We start from the raw sequence: 20,536 nt of genomic DNA on the forward strand, positions 1-20,536 counted from the left end.
TCCCATGTAAAACAAGCCCAGAAGCCAGCATGGTAACGGACAGAGTTGCAGATGAGAAAATGTGATTATGTTTGTCTCCTGAGAAGCAGATGCCCAAGAGGGGATTGAATATATAAGGATTTTATTAGAGGAACTGCCTATGAGAAAAAATGGAAAGGGATACAGAGAAGGGTGGAAGAGCCATCAGACCTCAATACGAGCCTGACCCTGAGTGAAGGAGGGAAGGAAGGAAAGTGCTGGGGAAACTCCCGGTCAAAGGGAAGTTCGGCAAAGTCATCGGAGGTCCAAGGCTGGCTGTGGAAGGAGTCTGTGGTCTCCAAAAGCAGGCCTACCTTAGCCTGCCTGCCTTGTTCAGGCACTGCTGGGGCAGCCAATGGGAAGCAAGGTCTTGGTGCACACAGAGTGATCGGTTTTAGAGCCCAGCAGCACGTTGTCAATTAAGATCCTGTTGTTAGAAGTTGTTGGCAAGCCTCATTGTCATGGCCACCGTGATCACAAACAAGAAAGTTAGTTGTATTTCTCAAGTCTCCCTTTCAGACTCAATGGCTTCTACTGTATGACAGTGAAGGAACTTTTGGAAAGCTTTGTCTTCTCCTATTAGCTTCTAATTGGCCATTTGACAATATCAGGAAACATTCATCCTTATACTTTATACAATTTCAAAGCAAGTGGTTTTTAATCTTTGCTAAGTCATGAGACCCTTTGAGAATCTGATGGAAACTATGAATTCCTAAACAAATGCGTACGTTCTCAGATAAATTGCACAGACACACAAACATACTCGACCTCAGAGACAGGCCTATTTTAGGGTCATTAATACTTTTAAGTTAAGAATCTTTCTTCGAGTTAACTGCTCTTGAGTCTTAAATAACCAAGTAGTTCAGTAATTATTACGCTAGGAAAGAGAGATTATATAGGTATGCTGTAGTGAAGAGCATCATTTCACATTGTGCTTCATATTTTTTTTCTTTATCCAGATGTTGAGATACTAAAGAGAACTGAGAGTACTGGGGTTTACCAGGCCCCCAAAGCAGAAAGTTTGAGGGATAGTAATTTGGCAAATATAGAGGGCCGAACATAATGCTTAGCATTATGCTAAGAGGTACAATGAAATTGGGTATAATAAATTATCCCTGTCTGTGATGAGCTGACAATTTCACACCATTAGCCAGCCATTCTTCCAGTGGTTACTGAGCATTTACCTTGATTGAGGCACCATTCAATGTACTGGAAACGCACAAATAAATAAGACCCGGTGTCTGTCCTCAAGGAGCACTTTTTAGTAGAGGAGATGGACAAGTGAATAAATAAATGATAAGGAATATGTACAAGGTAGCCCATGAAAGCAATGAGCGACTCAGTGGAGAGGGAGAGAGACCTGATAGGGCTTTCTGGAAGAGGTATCATTAATCCGACTTTCGATGGATGAATATGACAAGTTACAAAACAGTGTAAAGGCTTATACAGGAGAAGAAAGCCCATGTGCAAATGCATGGAGACCCAAAGCAGTTTAATGCCATAAGAGCATAAATGGAAATCAGATGACACATTGTCTATATGCATGAATACATCTATAGACTATATGGACCAGATTATGCAATATATTTATATGTAAATATGTGTGTATGTGCGTTGATGGAATTAAACATTCAATAGTATACTACAGAAAATTAGTCAGTAGGCTATAATTAGCATAGTTTTACATAAATTCAGGGAAGTGGTTTTATTTACATAAAACCACGAGGCTCACTGCTGGTCCAAATGAGGCTTACGTGGAACAGGCAAGTAGTGAGTTCAGGCCCTGGGACCTCTCCACATCTCCAGCCATTCTTGCTGTCTACAAATGTCCTGGGGGCTGGACCCAGCTTTAATTAGCATCCACTTATTTATAAGATGGTTATTATTAGGTTACATCCCTGGCCTTGTGTCTGGTGTGTTGAGAACAAGCTCTGGAGCTCGGCAGGCTGAGTATGTTTGTCAGCATCCCAGGAAAAAAAAGCCCTCTTCAAAGAAGTAACCAAAAAGAGAGTAAAGAAGGGATTGTCTGTAAAGCTGTGGGTAGGGGTTATGGGAAGCCAGCAGGAGGAGTGAAGCACGATGGAGTCATTCTTACCCCAAGGCCAGAAGGGGCAAGGGAAGTGCCCTTCCCTGAAGGAGCAGGCCCTGGGCGCCCTGGGCCTGGGGCCGTGACTCTAGAGGAGGCTGCTGGCAGTGGGAGCCAGACTCTGACTCCGTGCTCCTGCCCTTCCTCAGACCTCCTGCCAGTGCTCCCCCTGGTAGAGCTCGACTGGTACCCAGAGGGCCAGGATGCCCAGTGATGCTCTCCTAAGGTCAGCCCCAGGGCACAGAGCGGGGTGAAGGGCGGGGAGCAGATGGAGAGGACTGGCGGGCTCGTGGATTCGGAGCTGGCTCGACCACGAGCCAGCTGCAGGACTGTGGCCAAGTCACCCTTGGCTTCCTCGGTTGTGAACTAAATGAAAATGACAATAGTACCTACATCAGAGTGAAGAGTGAGGATGAAGAGTGAGTCATGTAAGCAAAGCACCTGATACACAGAGAGTGCCGGCCGTGTCTGTTAGGATGAGAAGCTTGATTTTGTTGCTATCTACATTTTATAAACTGACTACCTCACACTGATTTCAAGTAACATAACCAACCTCTTACACGTCTGATAAGTAGCAGAGACAGAATTTCAGTGGTGGGGGTTCCAGAGCCCAAAGTCTTAGCCATTGTATAATGTAGGCTTCACGGTTGGAATAATGGAAACCTCAACAAAAGATCCCATCCTGTTGGTCTTCATGTAGCTGTTTTTCTGGGGATCCCATCTCTACCGGTACTCCATGCTCACCTTGGATCCAGGTTAAACTGCTGTCTCTAACTAGGTCTCTGGATTGTCAAACCCACCCCTCAGAGCCACTTACCAGGATTCTGTGAGCTGCCTCTGGGTAGGCATGCCCTTGGAAGAGGGCTAATTGTATCGTGGGCTTCCCAGGTGGTGCTAGGGGTAAAGAAAGTGAAGTCGCTCAGTCGTGTCCGACTCTTTGCGACCCCGTGGACTGTGACCCATCAGATTCCTCTGTCCATGGGATTCTCCAGGCAAGAATATTGGAGTAGGTTGCCATTTCCTTCTCCAGGGGAATCTTCCCGACCCAGGGATCGAACCCAAGTCTCCTGCATTTCGGGCAGACGCTTTAACCACTGAGCCACCAGGGAAGCCTGGGGGTAAAGAACCTGCCTGCTAATACAGGATATGTAAGAGATGTGGGTAAAATACTGGGTCAGGAAGATTTCCCTGGAGGAAGGCATGGCAATCCACTCCAGTCCTCTTGCCTGGGAAATCCCATGGATAGAGGAGCCTGGCAGGCTATAGTCTAAAAGGTTGCAGAGTCGGACATGACTGAAGTGACTTTGTACACAGACACACCATTGTACCTTGCCTCCCTCACTTGAGCCTTCCCTTTATGGGGGCAGAAGAGATACAGGACAGTGAGAGCTGGAAGTGTTCAGAGAAGGAAAGATAACCTTCTGGGATACTCAAATAAGCTTTTTAGAAGGACAGTTTTGCACTGGGCTTTGAAGGCTACATAAGTTTCACGAGCCAGAAAACAGAGGCTGCCTCCCAGGAAGCCTGGCTCAGGAACAAGCTTTTACCGAGGAAGAGGCAGGTGGATGGAGCAGGAAGCCCAGAGGCGCCTTTCCCAGGACTTTCCTCCGCCCCACCTTGGTGACCCACACGTGGGGGTCGGTGGTGCACAGAGAGACTCCTTGCTACGCACATCGCAGGTCAACAGTCAAATTGTGGCATGGCTGTTACTGCACTTGCCAATTGTTTTTCTTGCAGATTTCTGATCTTTTTTTTTTTGTTTTCTGATCTTAATGCATGATTTTCAGTGAAAATTTTTGTGATGTGCTTTTGATTTTCAGACTTCAAGACCCTCTGCTTTGTGCAAATCAACGTTATTGATATCAATGATCAGATCCCCATCTTTGAAAAGTCAGATGTGAGTACTTGTTGCCTTGTTTTTGCTTTACTTTGTTTATATTACCTGACCCCTACTTCTGGGATAAAGACACAAACAGTAGTTAGGGGTAATGCCAGATTTAATATCTTAGTTAATGCTCTGGTAGTAAACTCAGGCATTGTCTTCAGTGGAAATCTTCTGGGAACAGTAATGTTCACTGTTATAGTATCTGCGAGCATCTGTTTATAAACTTTTGCCAAAAGCTCATTTATTTCAAGGACTGCTTGAAAGCTGTAAGCACAGTCTTTGTCAAATTGAGATGAATTGAGTAGCTGCTTCCAGTTTGCCTTTATATATTTTGTGAGTATAAGACAATAAATAGGTTATTGCTAGGTTCTCAAACAAGAATTCTTTGTCAAAATTTAAAATCTGGCAAAATATTGGCAATTTAAACTCACCTTGCATTAACTGAATAAGAATCCAGTAGTCATATACAGATGTGAGAGTATCCAAAGGCTGAGCGCCGAAGAATTGATGCCTTCTAACTGTGGTGCTGGAGAAGACTCTTAAGTGTCCCTTGGACTGCAAGGAGATCCAATCAGTCAATCCTAAAAGAAATCAACCCTGAATATTCATTGGAAGGACTGGTGCTGAAGCTGAGGCTCCAATAATTTGGCCACTTGATGCAAAGAGTCAATTCATTGGAAAAGACCCTAATGTTGAGAAAGATTGAAGACAGGAGGAGAAGGGGACGACAGGATGAGATGGTTGGATGGCATCACCGACTCGATGCAAACTCTGGGAGATGGTGAAGGACGGGGAGGCCTGGTGTGCTACATGCAGTTCGTGGGGTTGCAAAGAGTCAGACACGACTGAGCAACTGAATAACAACAACAAAGGCGAAGAAAAAGCCAGCCTCTGGTTTATGCCAGAAAAGTGTGCTCAGCACACTTGCAAAAATGAGACGAACTGGGCAGAAAGAGCAGGAGAAAGAAGATCAGTTGACTATATCAAGAAGAATTCAAGCTAATTTATTGTTAATGTGGGCTTTGAACTTGGCAGTAATTTTATCATTGCTTCCCTTAAAATAGATACCTCTATTTATTTATTTTGGAGGAGAGAGAAGCTGTTTTGACTAGGTTGATATGTTCGAAGTCAGTGATGAGGCAGCCCCAAGCCTTGTGATAATGTTCATAAATCAAAATAAAGATAAAGCTGTGACAAAGACAGGGAATTGATTTACAGGAGGGTTTGCAGAGGTAAAAGGCATGACAATATAACTTGCGTAGCAGGCACTAGGTGAAGTGAGCATGAGATGAAGAGCCTGTCTCTTCTCTGTCTCCATTCTCTTGGATATTTGATCTTTTCTGCGTGTTATAGTCTCCTTGCATTACCTCTAGACAGTGCTTTTAGACTGAGGACAAGAGCTCTGCTTTAGGAATCTCAGAGCTTGGAAAGGCAAACGGGGCTCTAGAAAGTAGGAGTCCACTTCTTTCACTGCCGTGGTCCACTCCTGGTCCCTGCCTGTTATCATCTTCATGATCGTGATGGCAAGAGACGTGACCTGGGGGATTTTCAGTGGAGGAGTGAGAGATTAACAGCACCTGCTTTGGAGGGGGACAAGCATGGATTTGAACCCCAGTTCTGTGACCAACTAGCTGTGTGGTCTTGAGTGGGTTTTACCTCTCCAATCTTTTGCTTCTCTGTCAGATGGAGGTGATAACACAGCTATTCAGTAGGGCATTTTGTCTTGATGCTTACCTTTTCGAGCACTTATTGTGTTCTAGGCATTCAGAGGTTTTATATGTGTTATCTCTATAAATCCAAACAGAAAACATAAAACAGCTTCCATTTTTATTATGTCCAATGGACAGAGGATGAACCTGAGACTTTCAAAAATCAGGAAACTTATTTCAATTCACCCAGGTAATAAGTGGTGAGCCTAGGATTCATACTGAGGCCATTTGACTCCAAAGTTCAGGCTCTTAACAACTATTCTCTGATTGATTAAGAATTAATTAAAATGATATATGTAAAGTCACATTGTAGGTACTCGATACATAGGAGCTATTTATCTGTCTCATTACTAATAACTATAATGATAGTCCCAGTATTAAATATATTGGATGTGGGTGGGAGAATCTGTTTTAGAATCCGATCAGTCGCTCTCTGAGACACTGTTTCTTGGTATAAGGGATATCAGTCTACAAGTGTGACTGTTGTCAAAAGCAACTGCAACCTGCTCATCAACGGGAAAAGCATGCTTGGTAAGTATTGATGTAAACTGTGGCTTGTGTCCATTCTGAAACCAGAGGCAAGTTTGCTCGTTGGTAATTGTGCTTGATGACAATGGACATTCTCATTGTTTCCTTCCCCTATTTCCTTCTTAGTATGGAAACCTAACTTTCCCTGAAGACACAGCCGTGGGATCTGTCATCCTAACCATCCAGGCCACAGACACTGATGAACCGCACACTGGGAGTTCTAAAATCCTGTATCGAATCACACAGGGAGACAGTGAGGGACGTTTGGAGATTGAAACAGATCCCCAAACCAATACTGGATACGTCAAGCTTAAAAAGGTAAATTACCCATTGAATGGAATTTGTCTTTTTCAAAGATTAGTTTCCTTAGGACCATTCAAGGACCTATAAGCAGAGTTAATGAATTGGCAGTGACCTCTCAGGCATGTGATGGACTCCTGGAACCCCCTCAGTCATTCCTGTCCTCGTGAAAGACAGAGGCCAGGATTCCTGCTCTGAGTCTGTCACTAGCTGACCAAGTAACCTTTGCAGAGGGAGGTAGGATTTTCATAAAAATTATAGAATGAATCATTTTTAGTATTAGTATGTCCCATGCAATAATTGGGACATGGCTTTACTAAAAAATCGTTTACTGTTTATCTGAAATTCCAATTTAACCAGGCATTCTTTTTTTTTATTTAATAAATCTTGGGCAAGGTGGTGCTCAGGGCTTTATTTTTGCCTTTGCAAGTGTGGGATATTAGACTAGATGAATCCCGTGAACCTTTTAGGAGGCAGGCTGTTTATTCTAGTGGACCAGCCATAGGTTCCTCTTTTTAATAACGACTGGAGGTTGGTAGGTCTCCTTTAACGGGCAAGTTACAATAAACAAATTTATTCCCTCATACCTTCTTCCCTGCCCACTCCTTACGTTCATCTTTCACGGTGCTGCTAAGTCCACGGGCTCTTGCTTCGTCTCTCCCTTTGGAAGGACTGGGTAGTCTGGAAGCCAAAATCTTGATTACCGTGATACTTGCTTCTTTATAGAGGGTCTTCCCATTCTTGGCTCAATCTACTCCTATTCCCTACTGTATACACCTGAAGTTTGACCCTTTCCTCCCTGGCTGCCTCATTTATGCATGTAAACTGTATCAGATGACTCAACAGGAAGTGGCACTCAGTGTCGTCCAATATCTTTAGAATGAAAAGAGATCAGAGTTACAGCAATAGAGACTCTGCAGACATGGCTGAATGCGGAGAGTTTGTAGTACAGTGTGTGGGAGGCTGCATCAGAAAGCTCTGAAGGGAAGTTTTGACCCAGAATAAAGGTAGAAATTGAAAATGAAGACAAAAGAAAATAATTTTACAGAAAATGGATAGAAGCATGGGGGGAAAAAAGTGCTGGTGCTGAAGGAAACCCTGGAGCAGAATCTCAGAATTCTGGTACCGTTCTGACCACACACCCCACCTCTGACAAAGGGCCTCACTGGGTTTCAGCTGCAAGGTTTGTGTGTGGACCTACTTAAGCAGTAGTATTTTGTTTGAGTCTGACCTTTGCTGTTACATCTTCCCCCTCTATTCATGGCTGCCTACATGGACACAAAGAACCCAGAAGGAAAGGCCAGGGCCCCAAGTTTGCAATGGGCGGTCCTGGCAGCAGGCCTGGTCCTGTGGCAGGAGGCGGGGGCAGATAGCTTCCATCCTTCCCCAGGACCAGCACTCTCTAGGTGTCTAAGAGAAGATAAAGGCCTGTCCATCTCAGTATGAATGTCGGTAAATTTTCATGGTGGCTTGTTGTGAACTAATGTAAGTTAATTTGACCATCTGTGGCTAGCGGGCATCTATAGGGAAAAGTTGGTAACCTTGATGATCAGCAGTAGGTGAAGGCTCTAATTTTCTTCCCACACCTTCCTTGACATGAGGGGGTGTGTTCCAGTACAGCGGGTCTCTGGCCAAAATCTTGGTCTCATCCTGATTTTGTTTGTGGTTATATGCCAAGTGTCCAGAATATTTGCACACAGTGGAGGTTTAATAAATCTTGGTTGCCTGGATACATAGTTGAATTCTGTCCCATGTGCAATTAATAACAAGCAGGTTTGAAAACCAGCTTTCAACTTATGCTTTAGGCTTTAGGGTTGTGCTGGCCTGGCTCTCTGTCCCTCGGGCACTGTAATCACTGTAATCACAGTAGTCTAGTGACAGGATTCATCTGACTGTCCACAGAAAAGGTGACGATAGAACAGAACTGGAGTCCTGGAACTCTGAAGGGTATAAGCTGCTGGACTAGCCGGATGCTACATTCTTCTTCAAGAATGTATTTTTCCACCAAATTGCCTGTCTTGAATACCACTGATATCACAAAAACCTCTTTGCAAGATCACTTTGGTAATTAACAGACCTTTTAGTGTAGCTTGAGACAGTGCTAGCTCAGAGCCTGTAGCAGCTGCCTCTGGGGTGTGGCTCTGATTGGGATCTTTCAAATGCTAAGTGCCAGCCGGCCCAGAGGTGTGGATCCTTGACGAGGATACACTGATGTCAGCCAACTGCCCCTAGGATGCGTGTCCTCACCGTGACAGGTGCGTTCATGCAGTTTTCAGGTTTTTAAACTTAGCTTCTATTATGTGGTTTCTCTGGTGGCTCAGTGGTAAAGAATCTGCCTGCAATGCAGAGATACAGAGGCATGGGTTCGATTCCTGGGTCGGGAAGATCCCCTAGAGGAGGATATGGCAACCCACTCCAGCACTTTTGCCTGGAGAATCCCATGGACAGGGGAGCCTGGTGGGCTACGCGTCCACAGGGTCATAAAGAGTCAGACACGACAGAAGTGACTGAGCACGCACGCATGTGGTTTCTCGTGCAGAGCTTAGTTAGCCTTACTTCTAAGTCCCTCCTCATTAAGTCTTCCATTGCTTCAGAACCATTGTATTGGTCATTAAAAAAAATTTAAATCCCAATGTAAACTATCATGATCCTATCAGCACCTGTCCACCTGAATTAAATGTGAAAATGAAAGTGAAAGTCGCTCAGTCAAGTCCTACTCTTTGCGACCCCGTGGAATATACAGTCCATGGAATTCTCCAGGCCAGAATACTGGAGTGGGTAGCCTTTCCCTTCTCCAGGGGGTCTTCCCAACCCAGGGATTGAACCCAGATCTCCCCCACTGCAGGCAGATTCTTCACCAGCTGAGCCACAAGGGAAGCCCAAGAATACTGGAGTGGGTAGCCTCTCCCTTAGCCAGGGGATCTTCCGGACCCAGGAATCGAACCGGGGTCTCCTGCATTGCAGGCGGATTCTTTACCAACTGAGCTATGAGGGGAAGCCCTAAATGTGCAAATGGAAACCAGTAAAATTCACCGAGGAGCACACACTCCACACCTGAAGCCCCTTTCGCTTCATGAAGCACTTCTGCACATACTCCTTCGCTTCTCACACTGACCCCGAGGGAGGCAGAAACAGTCCCATCATCCAGCTGAGGTTCGGGCTCACAAGTTACAGTCAGCCCCTCTACTAGATGAAGGAGCTGGGAACTTGACCCCTGGCTTCTGACTCCTTTCCGGAAAGGACTGCTATGGGGGCCTGGCATTACCATGTACTAGCTCTGCGACCTTGACACAAATGTTGTAACCTCTCAGACCTCAGTTTTCTGATCTGAAAACCTAAATTGGTAGAACCTTTTTGATGAGGATCCTCGAGGATTCAGTGCAAAAATACACACATAGCTCTTAAGACAGCCCCTAGCAGGTAGTAGCCAACTTCATAAATGTTCAACATTATCTTAATTCTAATTAACTCGGGTGAGGGCAGAAGCTAAGACTCTGGCTGTGGACAGATGAGACGTTTTCTCTTCTTGCCAAGGGGGCCAAACTTGCCCAATCCCAGAGTCAAATGGTGCCCGCTGGGGACAGCTGGCTCAGGCTCTCTGGGGGAGGGCCTGGAAATCAGTGGTTTTAGCAAGTGCCCTGCAAAGGCTTTCTCCTCTACTCTTGAGTAATCACTGCACTTCAGGGTGGATACCAGGTGTGTGGGCTTTCCACACACCTATCAATTCTCCAACGCCAGCCTGGTGTCCTACGACATAACTCAATTCTGACACTTATCTGTTGGGAGACAGCATCCGACCACCCCAGGTTAAGGCTCAGTCCCACTCTCCCACCCCACTCCAGAAGCTGCCAGCAAGTGCCAGGTTGTCGCCTGTTCTTCTGACTGACTGGCTATACATCAGAGGCTCATGACTCCCTCCTTAGGTTCCAACATTTGCTAGAGCAGCTCACAGAGCGCACGGAAACGTATTTACCAGTGTATCACGTAATAAAGGATATGATGAAGGATCCAGCTGAGCGGCCAGATGAAGAGATACATGGGGTGAGGCCTGGGAGGGCCCCGAGAGCAGGAGCTTCTGTCTCATGCAGTTGAGCTGTGTATCGCTTCCCCAGCTCGTGGATGTGCTCACTAACCCAGAAGCTCTCTGGATGCCTTACTCTGGGGATCTTTATTGAGGCTTCATCATGTAGACATGATTGATCATGAACTCAGTCTCCGGCCCCTCTCCCCTTCCTAGGAAGTGGGAGGGGTTGTGCTGAAAATCCCCAGCTCCTAACCATGGCTTGGTCTTGGTCTGGTAACCAGTCCCCGTCCTGGTTACCAGGAGCCACAAAGAGTCACCTCATTAGAACAAAAGGCACTCTTATCACCCAGGAAATTGCAAGGGATTTAGGGGCTCAGTGTCAGGAACCAGAGGAAAAGACCAAGATATACTTTTTGTATTGATTCATATGCCCCAAGTGATGCTTGGGAATAAACACGTTTTATTTATTAATGCTGTCCTCCCTGTCTTTACCACCACCCTGAGCTCTGGCCTATTGTGTGATAGATCAACACATTCTTGAGACCAAGCAGGTATCAGGAGCCAGGAAGGCTATTTCTCTGAGCCCTGCCAGACTCATCAATAACTCTCCTGAAATTGAAAGTCAGAGGTTTGTTTTGGCTTTAATTTTTATTTTTTGATACAAATTTTGTCACTTCTTCATTATGGCTGGTCCTTTTGAATTCTCAGTACATGATGTATTTTTAAGCAGCTAGAGTATCATGTGAAAAACTAATGTGCATTTTTTTCTCATCACTGATTATTGATGAAAATGTCAAATGTCCCCGGTCTCAGCTGCTTTCCTTCAGCACTTTATCTCTGCTTCCAGGTTGAATCTAAATCATGAGGTTGACCTTTCAAGCAGTCGTGTACTGAAGAGGGATTATGGCATAAGTGGGTGTTTTCTGCCTACCTGATGAGTAAGGTCGTGAGGGTCTCTTGACTCTGCAGGCATAGCTCCATGTCATGAAAGACAGGGCACATGGTTTGACAAAGCTTGTTCTTGATTAAACTCTGCTGGTTATCACTTGCTAATTTCAGTATCTTCCATTTCTAATTTTATTCCTGGAAAATGTGGTTCCGTGTGTTTTCCTGGTGTGAAAGCTAAGCAAACTGACTGAGGGCAGGCCGTTATTTCCATTCAGTAAGGGTTGAAGGAACACTGACACCCTCTCCTAACAGGCCTCCCTGCCCAGGTCAGATTGGCTCCAATCCATCCCTCCCCTGGCGGCTCCCAGAGTTAACTTCCTCCAGCACCAATCCCACCTTGTCAGTCGTGCGCTCACCGCCTCTCTCTGCTCATCAGGGATCAAGTCCCAGTTTCTGAGCTTGACGTGTACCATCTTCTCCATCACCTCTCTCTTCTCTCAGGTCACACGTTCTGTCCTGCTAACTCGTGCTGCTCCTCATTTGCAGGGACACCATTTCGTTTCTGTATCCCTCACCTCTGGTGGCCTCGTGAAAGGATCGGAAAGCCAGGGAGGGGACTTAGGACCTGTTTGATGTAAGGGTGGGGTGTGCGTCCTCTTCCCGAGCCCACAGAGTGCTGTGCTGCTTGTCTGAGCCTGGTCTTGGCTGGATCCACAAGGAACAGATTGCTGCGTCCTTGGTCCACATGGCGGGCTTGCTCTGGGGGCTGCTGGCTTCCTGCTCCATCTACCAGACTTTTAGTTTGACAGTCCTGCCCTCCTCCCCTGAGATGATGGGTGGATCCCTGGGAGTCAGACACTCCAGCGTGTACACATCTCTTCCCAACTCCCCTGGGTGGGAAGCCCTATCCCAGCATGAGGTCGTGACCAAGAGGTCATCATGGGGTCATACCTTGTAAGCTGCTGCTACTGCTAAGTTGCTTCAGTCATGTCCGACTCTGTGCAACCCCATAGACGGCAGTGCACCAGGCTCCCCCATCCCTGGGATTCTTCAGGCAAGAATACTGGAGTGGGTTGCCATTTCCTTCTCCAATGCATGAAAGTGAAAAGCAAAAGTGAAGTCACTCAGTCATGCCCAACTCTTAGTAACCCCATGGACTGCAGCCAACCAGGCTCCTCCGTCCATGGGATTTTCCAGGCAAGAGTATTGGAGTGGGTTGCCATTGCCTTCTCCGACCTTGTAGGCACTGGATGCTTATTTCTATGAAAAACCTCTCTTTTTACATCTCAGCTGGATTACAAAATTTTATATCCTGCATTTTAACAAGAGCCAATTGATTCTCAGATGACCTTGAGTCTTTACACATAATTCTTTCTCTTTCATATGAGGAAATTTTCTATCTTACTTCCTTTTGAACTAGCAATTGGGTTGCGATGTTGTCTGTGTTTGTGTGTTCATGGAGGAGAGGGTTTCTAGAGAGTGAAGATTTTCTCCAGAATCTCTTTCCCACTGGAGCCTGCAAGGGCTTGAGAAGGACCAAGACCTTCTCATTTTCGTATTTCCTAATGGATACACTATGCACACTGTTTGTCAGGGAAGTGATGAGAAGCAAAGAATATAATACAGTTCCTCTTCTCAGAGAGCTCATGGTCAGTAAGGATCTGGAATAGAGAAGCAAACAATTAGGATCCTGAGTTAAGTACTGTAAGATTACAGAAGGCATGGAGCTCATCTATTGCGGGATACAGAGTGGGATTGGGGGAAGATGGTACATAGAGAACTGATGGGGAGAATTTTTTCAGATGTTGAGGGAAGAGCAGGCTGAGCTAATGCAGTCATGTGTCAGCTTTTCCTCTTTATGAAAGGAAAATACCATTTTTTGTTTAACTGATGAGAAACTGATATAAACTAAAGTTAAAGAACTGACAGCTCCCCAAGAGATCCTGGGTCCTCCAGGCCTGGAAGAGTGAATAAAACCGAGCAGTTCCCAGAATCTATAATGTGCTTTTTGAGCTTTTCTCTGGTTCCTTGATCTCTTTGAGGTCATGGGTACCTTTGAGAATCTGACAAAAGCTACATAACCTCTCCTGATGAAAAAATTCATGTGTGCACAAACAACAAAAATTCAATGGAGTAAATTTAAGGATCAGATTGGCTTTATTAAATAATTCATAAATCAAGTGTCATTCCACCTAGCAAATAGAAAGGAGCTCCAGCAAGCTGTAGAAAAGGAAAGATTTTCAAAGGTAGAATGGGAGGAGAAAAAGGAAATTACTGGCAAAGAATGTCTTGTTTCAGACAAAGTTGCCCTCCTAAAAGGAAGAAAAGGGCGGATTAGCTCACTAGGGCCGACCAGATTCAAGACTGACTGGTTAAGGTTGCATTCCTGGGGCAGGGATTGAGAATGCAAGAAGGTAGGTATTACGTTTTGTTGCTGACATGGGGTTTAGCGCAAGTGATGTTATTTTGGGCCTGTTGTTTCTTTAAAGTGTGTGCATGCTCCGTTGTTGTCTGACTTTTTGCAACCCCAAAGAGTCCAACTCTTTGTGGACTGTAGGCCGCGAGGCTGCTCTGTCCATGAGATTCTCCTGGCAAGAATACGGGACTGGGTTGCCATTTCCTTCTCCAGGGGATCTTCCTGACCCAGGGATCGAGCCCACGTCTCCTGTGTGTCCTGCACGGCAAGTGGATGCTTTACTGAAGAGCTACCGGGGAGGCCCTTTAACAGTTTCCCCATTTTGATCAGATTCTCGCTTATCTGAGAAATGTGATTAAAAACTTGAAGCAGTAAATGTCACTATCAGATACTGCTCTTTAGCTGTTTCTTCTGTTGATCTTCTGTGTGATATTCACAGGTCATAATGGTTTTGTTTTTTTTTATTTACTTAATCCCTGTGATATTCACAGGTGTCAACTTCAGGTTTAGAGTTTTTAAGTTGGTCATTCTTTCTGTCCCCTTCCTGACGTTCTTAGTCTTAGTGAGACTTGGTAGTAAGTGATTGTGAGCATGTATTTAACACTTTTGAGAGAATGCAACACATAAGAGAGAGTACTCTGATTCTAACAAGCAGGATAATTCCTTGTGTTTGGAGTGTACCTTCGAGCCATGGTCCCCAAGACTCAAACCAATCAAATGCAAATAATTCAAAGAAAGACTCCATGGCAGGAGTCACCCTTTGAAGGCAAGTGGCTTGTTCAGTGATCTGATGTTCCTGAATTTCCGCTGCCCCGAAAGTGTTCTCCAGGTACAGCAGGTGGTGTTGGCTACAGCATAGACATCTCCTTGCTCACCTGAAAGAGAATCAAGGGCTCTCTTATATCAAGAACAACTTTGGCCAGAAAGCCTTACGATTTTTGTTGGGCAGCTATTGCTCTAACAGTGAATTTTTCAATATTTTCAAGAATTAAGGAAAGGTTGCTAATCATATTCTGGTTTACATGCACTGTTAACCAAGGAGGGCTTCCCTGGTGCCTCAGACGGTAAAGAATCCGCCAGCAATGTGGGAGACCTGGGTTCGATCCCTGGGTTGGGAAGATCCCCTGGAGAAGGGAAAGGCAACCCACTCCAGTATTCTGGCCTGGAGAATTCCATGGACTGTATAGTCCATGGGGTCTCAAAGAGTCAGACATGACTAAGCAACTTTCACTTCACTTCACTTAAGAAGAATGGACCGGCTAAAGAAAGGGAATCCTGAGTCATGAATACCTCTTGACAATTCCTTTCTAACTCACTGATGTAAATCCAGGGAGTTCAACCAATGAGGTGTCTCAGTTTGTTTGTGAACACTCAGTGGTGCAGTTAGATAACCTAGGAGACATTGCCTGATGACGATGTACCAGCTGTCTAGGTACATATGGAGAATGACAACCATCACAAAGGTAAGTCCTGCAGGACACAAGTCGCTTCCATCGAGGCAGCACTGTTAGGGAATTCACTCGTAGGGATAGTTAGCTGCATACGCCTGTTCAAGTTAGATGTCAGTTAGGTTTTCTCCCAGCCCCAAATCGCAGTTGTTTTAAATTTCAGAGGCTGCCTCCCTTAGCCACGGCCTGGGAGATACAGATAATGGTTTACCTTTCCAGGCCAATGCCAGAGTGAAAGAAAGGGAAGGGGAAAAAAGAGAGAGAGAGGTTCATCTTCAGCTGAAGTATGAAGTGTTGGTCTGGAAGGGAGCATCTGCCGCACTGTCAGCTGCCTCTCTTCCTACTCAATCTGATTTGGAGATTCAGTATCTTTATAAGGCCAGAGGTCCGGTGGACTCCTCTTCAGCTGTGAGATGTGTATCTAAGGTTTAAGACGGTAAAGTTTGGCTGCCATGTGGGGAGCGAGGAGGGCCTGGCAGATCCCTTCCAAGGAGGTTCAAGGGTAGTCTTTGTTCTCACCGATTCCAGTTCAGAAAGATGGGAGACAACTGAAACATCAGCTTGGAGAGTTGTAGCCAGATATTTGAGGAAACCAGAAAAATTCAGGATCCAGTCCAGTTTATGGGTATTTGTGTGCATGCTAAGTCGCGTCAGTCACATCCGACTCTTTGCAACCCTATGGACTGTACCTCACCAGGCTCCTCTGTCCATGGGATTCTCCAGGCAAGAGTCCTGGAGTGGGTTGTCATGCCCTCCTCCAGGGGATCTTCCTGACACAGGGATCAACCCTCGTCTTTTATGTCTCCTGCACTGACAGTCGGGTTCTTTACCACTAGCGCCACTTGGGAAGCCCAGAGTCTAATGTGCTGTGCTGTGCTTAGTCGCTCAGTCATGTTCGACTCTTTGTGATCCCATGGACTGTAGCCTGCCAGGCTTCTCTGTCCATGGGGAATGTAAAGGTTCAAATAGAATTTTCTCTGTACAATTATTCCTGCTTTTTAAAAAATTCTTTATAAGGGTAATCCCAGTAAAATAATTTTTTTGCATTAAATTTGGCTTGATTATTTACACAAGCGCAGCAAGAATAGTGATTGACCAAGTAAGCTCATGCTGGAACCTTCAAAGCAAAGTATCCTCTGAGTCTACGTACATCTCTCTCAAATGTGACAATCCAGTCCAAGCCTTAGCAATGTAATCAATGTTTCCAAATGTGTTCCATTATGAGGAGAACAGATTCTTATTGAACATATGTGAATGACTACCTATATTGCCATGAAAATAATATATTTGAGAGTTTCTGAATTCTGGAAAGATCACCTAGAAAAAAAATGTCATTTTTGTTTGAAAAGGTATGCTTTATCAATTGCTATAAGTCATAGATTACTTAAAAGAAAACATTTCTTTAAATCTGGAAAAACAAAACATTAAGAAATATGCACTGTATTAGAACAGAAAGTCATACAAATTATAATCAACTTCCTCAGTTTATTTAGTTCAATGTAATTAATACTGGCTCTATTTTAATCTAGTTTTTCTGTTATTCTGGAATTCTTACTCAGTTTAGTTTTATGATTTTAAAATGATCAGATATTCTAGAATACCTGTCAGAGTCCTTTTTATGGATTTCTCTGAAGATGAAATAGTTTTGTAGGAACACTTTTGCAAAAGCATCAGACTAAAACAATTAACTATCTGTAAATGCCAAAATCCTTAAAATGCCCATTATTAAATATCTGATAAGAATTCATTGCAATGGAATTGACAAGGAAATTTGGTAATTTTTGCAATGAGTAATGTTTAAGATAACTAGAATTATGACTGATAACATTATACCAGGAAATAATAGATTTCCAGGAATTTTATATAATTTCTATAACATTTACATACCTATGTACATATAAAGAAGATTTGGACTTCCCTAGTGGTCCAGTGGACATGGGTTCGATCCCTGCTCTGGGAAGATTCCACACAACACATTAAAACCATGCACAACAACTGCTAAAGCCCGTGCACTTTAGAGCCTGTGCTTTGTGTGAGAAGCCTGAAGACGGCAACTGGAGAGTAGCCCCCACTCGCTGCAACTAGAGAAAGCCTGTGTGCAATGAAGACCCAGCGCAGCCAAAACTGAATGCATTTTTTTAAAAAAGGAAAAAGCCTGAACACTCAAATCGTTAAAAAAAAAAAAAGGCTTAGTATAACTTGTTTGACAAAGTTTTCCATGTAATTTAACATATCAAATAATCTTAATTAGTGTAACATCTCTCTTTCTATAAGGAGAAAGGAAATGTCTTTTCTGATTTTTCCAAAGTACCTCTGGAAAATCCCAAAGTTATTTCCAGGTCAAAAAGACTTCACGTAGAATTTGATTTTGGGAAGTTCTGCCAAAAAATTCAAAAGGTTTGGACACAACTAAAAAGGATCACAGATTATGAAACAATACTTAATTATCCACTTAATTATTCAAACAGAATAGAATAGACATTTTCAAGAGCAAATGCAGTAAGTTACATACTTCTGAGCCAAACTTTGCTTTTCTAATATTGAGACGACTCAGTTTACTTAAATAATCAAAGACTTGATAATAAAGATATAAAGCACAAAAAATTATTTTGATAAAACACAAAGTCTTTGCTTTCTAAACAGATTGTTTTAAAGATAAAAGCTTTTCAAATTTCTCATAAAGAGTAGATCTTTTAAATTAATAGACCTAATAAAATTTGTCCTTTTAGCAGATGAAAGAAAATTAAGTTTTAGCTTTACATAAGAATATTTTAGTATTTAAACTTATTTTAAAACTCTTGTAATAACAGTTAATTTTTTTTAGCTAACTTGACCGCACAAGATTTCCTCTTTTTTCCTCTTTTTCTTTCATTCTTCTTTATTTTCTATGTCCATCAGTTCAGTTCAGTCACTCAGTTGTGTCCGACTCTTTGCGATCCCATGAATCGCAGCACTCCAGGCCTCCCTGTCCATCACCATCTCCCGCAGTTCACTCAGACTCACGTCCATCAAGTCAGTGATGCCATCCAGCCATCTCATCCTCTGTTGTCCCCTTCTCCTCCTGCCCCCAATCCCTCCCAGCATCAGAGTCTTTTCCAATGAGTCAACTCTTCGCATGAGGTGTCCAAAGTACTGGAGTTTCAGCTTTAGCATCATTCCTTCCAAAGAAATCCCAGGGCTGATCTCCTTCAGAATGGACTGGTTGGATCTCCTTGCAGTCCAAGGGACTCTCAAGATTCTTCTCCAACACCACAGTTCCAAAGCATCAATTCTTCAGTGCTCAGTTTTCTTCACAGTCTAACTCTCACATCCACACATGACCACTGGAAAAACCATAGCCTTGACTAGATGGACCTTTGTTGGCAAAGTAATGTCTCTGCTTTTCAACATAGTTTTTCCTTAATTTTTCTCCTTCCTATTTTAAAATAAATAGCTTTACTTTAGGAAAAAAACCACTTTTATTTCCCTCAACAAAATATATTGCCATACCTCATACCCTTTTTAACCAAAAAAAAAAAAAAAAAGCCTCCAAAACAAAAAATACATCCTATTTTCCTTACATACACTGCTGCTGCTAAGTAGCTTCAGTCGTGTCCAACTCTGTGCCACTCCAGAGATGGCATCCCACCAGACTCCCCCTTCCCTGGGATTCTCCAGGCAAGAACACTGGAGTGGGTTGCCATTTCCTTCTCCAATGCATGAAAGTGAAAAGTGAAAGTGAAGTCGCTCAGTCGTGTCCGACTCTTAGAGACCCCATGGATTGCAGCCTACCAGGCTCCTCCGTCCATGGGATTTGCCAGGCAAGAGTACTGGAGTGGGCTGCCATTGCCTTCTCTGCTTACATACACAATTATTTCTTATTGTTTTAAGTTACATGAGTGACTGAGCTTGCACACGTTAGAATTCTTAACCCTTAGAAGCCTTAATTTATAGTGAACACTTGCTAAGCATTATGAACTGTCACCCTAGCATTCTTTAGACTAGCAAATTTATGAATACATTTTATAATTTTTAGAAAAACATGCTTCCTCATAGTAAACATTTTTAATGTGGCATTAGCCATATATACTAATAGACCCAAATATCTTTAGTTCCTCTGCAAAAGGAAACCAAAGTGGGTAAAATCTATGTTCAGTAATTAATGTTATAGTATTTTATCTTACTTAGAAGTGATCTAGATGTTCAATGAACTTCTGTGGAGGGGAGCAGTAGGAATTACATCAATCCTGTAGTCTTTTTTGGATACCTTTTATATCTCTAATTTTTTATCAGCCTTTTGCAATGAAATTTTCAATGAAACTATTTTGGAAGTTTGAAGTCTTTTGGAGGCTTCTGCATGCCAATTAAAATAGGTATTCCTTGCTTTTAAGTGCTCTTCTTAAATGCTCTTGTCTAATTGGAACATTCCTCTTAATGGCCATTGTAATTCCCCTTAAGACTGACAGCAGTTTGCTAGGAACCTTAGCAGCGTACGGAGTTCAACCTCCATTTCTTTCTGTTCAGCCATGTTTGGGGCCCCAGTTTGATGTTAACCATGCCAAATTCTCATGCACAAAATTCTAGGTTGTCTTCAGTAAGGTTTTGGCCATTTTGAGGGGTAGGTACTTATAGTTTCTGAGACAGTTTTTAGATGTAAAATGAGCAGGTATGCTCTAGTTTATGCTAACCTCTCCCACCCGCCAAGAGTTTAAGTTCTTTTATTTTAAAATTCGAATCCTGAGGTTTCTGGGAAATCATTCTCCATACAATGTGGTTGCTGTTTAGCTGCTGTCATGCCCAGCTCTGCAAGCCCATGGACTGTAGCTGCTTCAGCCTCCTCTGTCCATGGGATTCTCCAGGCAAGAATACTGGAGTGGGTTTCCATTTCCTTCTCTAGGGGATCCCCTCGACCCAGGGATTGAACTTGCATCTCCCGCATTGGCAGGTGGAATTCTTTACCCCTGAGCCACCAGGGAAGCCCCACACCATGTGGAAATCTCTGTGTAAGCATTCCCCAGTGACTTCTGAGAACTGTCTTGAGAGAATCAGTAAGTTTCTGATGAATGAATGAATGATCTTAGGATTAAATAAATTGGAGGAGTGCTGTATTGATTCCCTCTTCTAGGAGAGTCAGAACACATATTAGCATATTCAAAGTCCTGGTAAGTCCTGTAGCAAAAGCTTCTCCATTGCTCTACTATCCAGAGAAGGAAGTTTTTGCTGACGCTAGATTAAGAACTGATGCTCTGTCAGAG

The 20,536-nt window shown here is 43.7% G+C and overlaps 1 protein-coding gene across 2 annotated transcripts in view; it reads left to right on the forward strand.

Annotated features, from left to right (window-relative positions):
- The window catches only part of CDH17 (cadherin 17), an 86,691-nt gene that overhangs the window by 52,264 nt on the left and 13,891 nt on the right, over positions 1-20,536 (forward strand). For both annotated transcript variants that reach the window (XM_068983346.1, XM_068983347.1), the window contains 2 exons: positions 3,925-4,001; positions 6,353-6,544. In XM_068983346.1, coding sequence (XP_068839447.1) covers positions 3,925-4,001; positions 6,353-6,544 — 269 coding nt within the window. The remainder of the gene's footprint in view (positions 1-3,924; positions 4,002-6,352; positions 6,545-20,536) is intronic.

This window comes from Capricornis sumatraensis, chromosome 11 (genome assembly GCF_032405125.1).
Source record: "Capricornis sumatraensis isolate serow.1 chromosome 11, serow.2, whole genome shotgun sequence".
Lineage (NCBI taxonomy): Eukaryota > Metazoa > Chordata > Mammalia > Artiodactyla > Bovidae > Capricornis > Capricornis sumatraensis.